Source organism: Schistocerca serialis, chromosome 2 (assembly GCF_023864345.2).
Source record: "Schistocerca serialis cubense isolate TAMUIC-IGC-003099 chromosome 2, iqSchSeri2.2, whole genome shotgun sequence".
In the NCBI taxonomy this organism is placed as follows: domain Eukaryota; kingdom Metazoa; phylum Arthropoda; class Insecta; order Orthoptera; family Acrididae; genus Schistocerca; species Schistocerca serialis.
The window spans coordinates 297,497,875-297,503,874 of NC_064639.1; the positions used below are offsets into that span (position 1 = coordinate 297,497,875).

At 36.8% G+C, this 6,000-nt stretch overlaps 1 protein-coding gene across 2 annotated transcripts in view; it reads left to right on the forward strand.

Moving 5' to 3' along the window:
- Positions 1–5,800, forward strand: part of LOC126457064 (NFX1-type zinc finger-containing protein 1-like) — a 443,455-nt gene extending 437,655 nt beyond the window's left edge. For both annotated transcript variants that reach the window (XM_050093063.1, XM_050093062.1), the window contains exon 16: positions 4,660–5,800. In XM_050093063.1, coding sequence (XP_049949020.1) covers positions 4,660–5,423 — 764 coding nt within the window. In that variant the 3' untranslated portion in view covers positions 5,424–5,800. The remainder of the gene's footprint in view (positions 1–4,659) is intronic.
- Positions 5,801–6,000: the final 200 nt, after the last annotated feature.

Consider the following 6,000-nt stretch of genomic DNA (forward strand, 5'->3'; position numbering starts at 1 on the left):
CAAACTCACTAAAACAAGAGTGGGAATGTTGACAGTAGTGAGCTTGTCGTATTGAGTTTTTTTTAGTGGTTTCATTTTCAGTTTTTGTGGTTTCATTTTCAGTTTTTGTGGTTTGTGTGCACCAGATATTTATGTTCATTCTGTGTGCGGCCATATTCCGCGACATTATAAAATTATATCTTTGTTTTTTTGTTTTGTTGTTACAGTTATTGTGCAGCTTTTGGTTGCAATAAAGAAAGGAGCAATAACTTATTTTTACTCCAATTTACCATATTTTGCTCTGTGATTTTCTGTCAAACATAATTAAAGACATCAGTTCCAACCTTGCTTAATATAGTATAACATAGCTACAGTAACACACATGTTTTAATGGCTATACAAATGGCTGCTGGTCTGGACTAAACCAAAAACTTGTCACTCTATGTTCGTTGCTCAAGTAGGAACCAAGCACCAAGAGCCTCGTAGCTGCCAAACCACAATTCTGTGCATGACCTTTCCATACATATTTGTTACAGCGCTTCCATGCTGTAATGATAATATGGGGTGTCCACATAAAACCTCCCTTATTCCCAAGAGCAATGGGGAAAAAGCTGTGAGACATAGGTACACTAAGTGATCAAAAGTATCTGGACATGTGGCTGAAAATGATTTATAAATTTGTGGCACCCTCCATCGGTAATACTGGAACTCATTATGGTGTTGGCCAACCCTTATCCTTTATGCCAGCTTCCACTCTTGCAGGCATATGTTCAATCAGGTGCGGGAAGGTTCCTTGGAGAATGGGGTATCAATGTCGGTCAGTGAGGCCTGGCACAAAGTTGGTGTTCCAAAACATACCAAAGGTGAGGACTCTGTCCAGGCCTGTCCATTACATGGATGTTATTGTCATGTAACCATCCCGCCACAGGCCTTGCATTATGAACAGGTCCTCGATCATGTTGAAAGATGCAATCGCCATCCCCGAATTGCTCTTCAACTGTGGGAATCAAGAAGGTGCTTGAAACATCAATGTAGGCCTGTGCCATGATAGCGCCACGCTAAACAACAAGGGGTGCAAACCCCCTCAATGAAAAACATGACCACACCGTAACACCAGTACCTCCTAATTTTACTGTTGGCACTACACACACTGGTAGATGACATTCATCTACATCTACATCTATATTTATACTCCGCAAGCCACCCAACGATGTGTGGCAGAGGGCACTTTACGTGCCACTGTCATTACCTCCCTTTCCTGTTCCAGTCGCGTGTGGTTTGTGGGAAGAACGACAGACGGGAAGCCTCCGTGCATGCTCGAATCTCTCTAATTTTACATTTGTCATCTCCTTGGGAGGTATAAGCAGGGGGAAGCAATATATCCGATACCTCATCCAGAAAAGCACCCTCTCGAAACCTGGACAACAAGCTACACTGCGGTGCAGAGTGCCTCTCTTGCAGAGTCTGCGACTTGAGTTTGCTAAACATCTCCATAACACTATCACGCTTACCAAATAGCCCTGTGACAAAACGTGGCGCACTTCTTTGGATCTTCTCTATCTCCTCTGTCAACTCAACCTGGTACGGATCCCACACTAATGAGCACCGGACTTTCGCCATACCCACAACCCTGTCATTGTATTGCCACATTGTCCACCATGATTCGTCACTCCACACAATGTTTTTCCACTGTTGAATCATTCAACGTTTATGCCCTTTACACCAAGCGAGGCATTGTTTGGCATTTACCGCCGTGATGTGTGGCTTATGAGCAGCCACTTCACTATGAAATCCAAGTTTTCGCCTCCCTTCGCTGCTCATTTGAGTACTTTAAATCTAATTAGAATTTGAACTAAGGTAGATACAACATCCCTAGCAGTCTCATGATAAAATTTGTGACAAAATTAGCCTCATATTTCTACAAGGTTTTTCCTTAACCTAAATTTCCATGACATTTTAATTGCTCATTGTAATTATTACTGTGATAAATTTGTGAAGATTCTTCCAGTAGCGCTTTTGTAGAATTTATTAATTTCAAATCTCTATCCATCAGCTCCAAATCCACAGAACTTTCACCTGCAAATTAGTTAAGTACTAAGCTAAGGGAAAATATTTTCCATTAAATTAAAGCACAGAAATTTTTGCTTTTCCAAATCAGTGGCAGTGTTTACTAATTTCATTAACAATAACTTTTAGTGTGGTCATGATATTTTCGTAGCTTTACAAAACCATCTCAATATTGACTTCTCCGTCAAGAAACAAAAAGCATACAGTGAATATAATTAATTGTAAAGTCAGTGCAAGAATATTTTCTGCTTTGTCTTTAAAATTAAAAAAAAAAAAAAAAAAAAAAAAAAATTATTGTGGTAGTGAGTATTTTTGATACTTATCTGTTAAGTTCTTTTTTTGTACAGATGATCTTTGGATAGTTCAGCTGTACTGCGTATTACTAATATTGTTCAATATTACACTATTTAATTTTATACATTAATTTGAAGATATACTTAACCTTAAATTGAATTCATAAAGCTTATTAACTTCATAAACTTGTAATCATAATTATGAGTGTGTGGAGTTCCTGTGTCTACGAACAACTTACTTCCACAATGAGAACTAAATATGCCTAGAGAAGTATTTTAATTAATAATATTCAAAAAGTTTTACCAGATATTGATGAAGAGTATTCTGTACTATCAGTTTTGGTCAATTTAGACATGTTGAAATAAAAGTTGACATCAATAAAATCTTAATCACATATGACATTATTCATTTTGAAGTTGCTTCACTTGTAAGGACTCTGATAGATCAGTACTTATTTGCCTCAAACTTGTAACTGTGTAAGAATGTTAAGAATCTTATGAGTGTGTTTAGATGTGAAATTTTGTTGCTGTTTGTCACTGATACATCAGCTGCTGAAATAACATATCTTTCCCACGCACTGCATTAATGAATTACACTGATATGAAACACCTCCATGTAATATGACATCAGGAGGCCAAAATATTACTGCATCTTTGGACAGCCAATTTTCATGCACAGCTTAACTTACTCTGGCTCCTCACCCCCTCCCCCTTTCTCTAAAACATTATATCAGTCAACTGTTCACTATCATGACATGAGTATGAACCAGATGAAATTACCGCTTCCATAAAAAGGCTGTTTTACGACAATAAAATGTTTATTGAAACACTCCAGTGTGCTATCCACCGCATATAACACATCATTTATTAATTGTATCACTCATAAAACTTCATTTCACAAAAATTTCCAGTGGATATCAAATAATATTTATATTGTAATTATTCTGATATATCCAGAGGTCTACATATTCAACAAACTCTGAAAGCGAGTTGTACCTTACACTCCCCTTGCAAGCTGGAGCCACACCAAGAAGATACATTTGAAGTGTTGGTAAACTCAGTCAAATGCATGTGAGCAGCTATCTAAAATTAAAATATCCTCACAGCATTTGCCTAAAGATTGGTTTTTGTGAGGTGCTTTATGTTAAATTGGCAGAGCTGTCAAATATGTGTGTTCATTATGCAGACAGTGATGACAAAAGATAACTTCAGAAAGTGTTTTGCATGTAGGTCATTGCAGAAACAGTACTGATGAAGCCTCTTGATCTTTGTGTTTGGTGTTTCAAGTCCAAAATAATTGCTGTTAGTTTAACAAGTTCTGTTTGCATGTTGTTCTTAATATCAGTAAATTATTTTGGCAGATTTGTACATAATATGTATTTAATTTTGTTTCTCGTTGTTGTTGTTGTGGTCTTCAGTCCTGAGACTGGTTTGATGCAGCTCTCCATGCTACTCTATCCTGTGCAAGCTTCTTCATCTCCCAGTACCTACTGCAACCTACATCCTTCTGAATCTGCTTAGTGTATTCATCTCTTGGTCTCCCTCTACGATTTTTACACTCCACGCTGCCCTCCAGTGCCAAATTTGTGATCCCTTGGTGCCTCAAAACATGTCCTACCAACCGGTGCCTTCTTTTTGTCAAGTTGTGCCACAAACTCCTCTTCTCCCCAATTCTATTCAATACCTCCTCATTAGTTATGTGATCTACCCATCTAATCTTCAGCATTCTTCTGTAGCACCACATTTCGAAAGCTTCTATTCTCTTCTTGTCCAAACTATTTATCGTCCATGTTTCACTTCCATACATGGCCACACTCCACACAAATACTTTCAGAAACGACTTCCTGATACTTAAATCTATACTCGATGTTAACAAATTTCTCTTCTTCAGAAATGCTTTCCTTGCCATTGCCAGTCTACATTTTATATCCTCCCTACTTCGACCATCATCAGTTATTTTGCTCCTAAATAGCAAAACTCCTTTACTACTTTAAGTGTCTCATTTCCTAATCTAATTCCCTCAGTATCACCCAATTTAATTTGACTACATTCCATTATCCTCGTTTTGCTTTTGTTGATGTTCATCTTATATCCTCCTTTCAAGACACAGTCCATTCCGTTCAACTGCTCTTGCAAGTCCTTTGCTGTCTCTGACAGAATTACAATGTCATCGGTGAACCTCAAAGTTTTTATTTCATCTCCATGAATTTTAATGCCTACTCTGAATTTTTCTTTTGTTTCCTTTACTGCTTGCTCAATATACAGATTGAATAACATTGTTTCTCAGTTTTACATAATGCTGGTTTTGATGGTTTTACAGGAGAAAGCACTGAAATACAGAAGACGTTAACATTATTACACTCAAACCTTCAACATCAACAAAAGAGGAGGAGAATATTTCTTTCGAGGATGGACCTTGACTCAATATCCATTAAAATAGACTTTATCTCAAAACTTCTGGAAACCCTGGAATGCTGTTTTCTCCGAATAATGATTCCCTGTGCTACCCGACGGGAGGCCCTCGTCACACATTTCATTTCATGTGAAGACACTTTCAAGAAAGTTATGAAACAATTTGACTTACTGGTTTGTTTGATCAGGGAAAGGAATACACACATGAGTCAACAGGAGGTTATTGATTTTAATCAAGAAATAAACAGATTTGTGAGAATGGCACAGCTCTATAGTATTGAGAGGACCTTCAACTTCACATCATCCCACTCTTCTGAGGTTATTAAGGCATTACACAAACAAGCTGTGCAAGAAGTGAAGTCTATTGAAAGATTTACATCAATACAGGATCAAAAAGTGAAAGAAATTTTAGACAAATTGAATGAAGCATGTAAAGTAGAAGTCCCACTTGATAATGAAATAATTAGAAGAGAGATTGTGAAAACAGTAGGTGTAACACCTGGTCACTGGTTCAGATGCCCAAATGGACATTACTGTGTTATTGGAAACCATGGAGGAGCGATGCATGAAGGTAAATGTCCAGATTGTGGGGCTAAAATCAGTGGTGCAAGGTATCCTGTGCATAGGGACAATTATCAAGCTGGGGAAATTGATTCAACACATCCAGCGTAGTGTAATACATGAATTTTTAAGGGATTCCGTGTACCTCTAAGCCTGAGTGTAATTTCTGTTTGATTGATTTAGATCATGTTATAAAGCTATATCTTTATTTTACATGTTGCTAAGAGTTCATCAGTGAGAATATTATTTTTAAAGTATACCCTGTTTTTTACTCTATGAATTGTAGTTTGTTCTATGATTATATAAACCATTTTACTCAATACTTAACATCATTTTTATCATTTTACAGAAAAGATAAATTGCTTGTCAGTTTCTGATAGATGTTTGTGGATTTATTGTGTGTGGCAGATACTGTGGCAGTATTATGTGTTACTTGTACCACTAAATGAGAAGCAAATATTTGTACTGAATAAAAAATCTAGAGAATATACTGGATTATAATTCTAAGATACAGGATATCCATGAAAGCATATCCCAGTTTTGATGGTGTATTGTAACAGTTTAATGTAGACTACTTACAACAAATAATATATAAAATTGAAGGTAAACTACGCTAATTTTTCGTGCAGTTGTTCAAAATGTGCACCTTTCATTATACAGCTCATGTTCAGCCTAAAATCCAATTTTC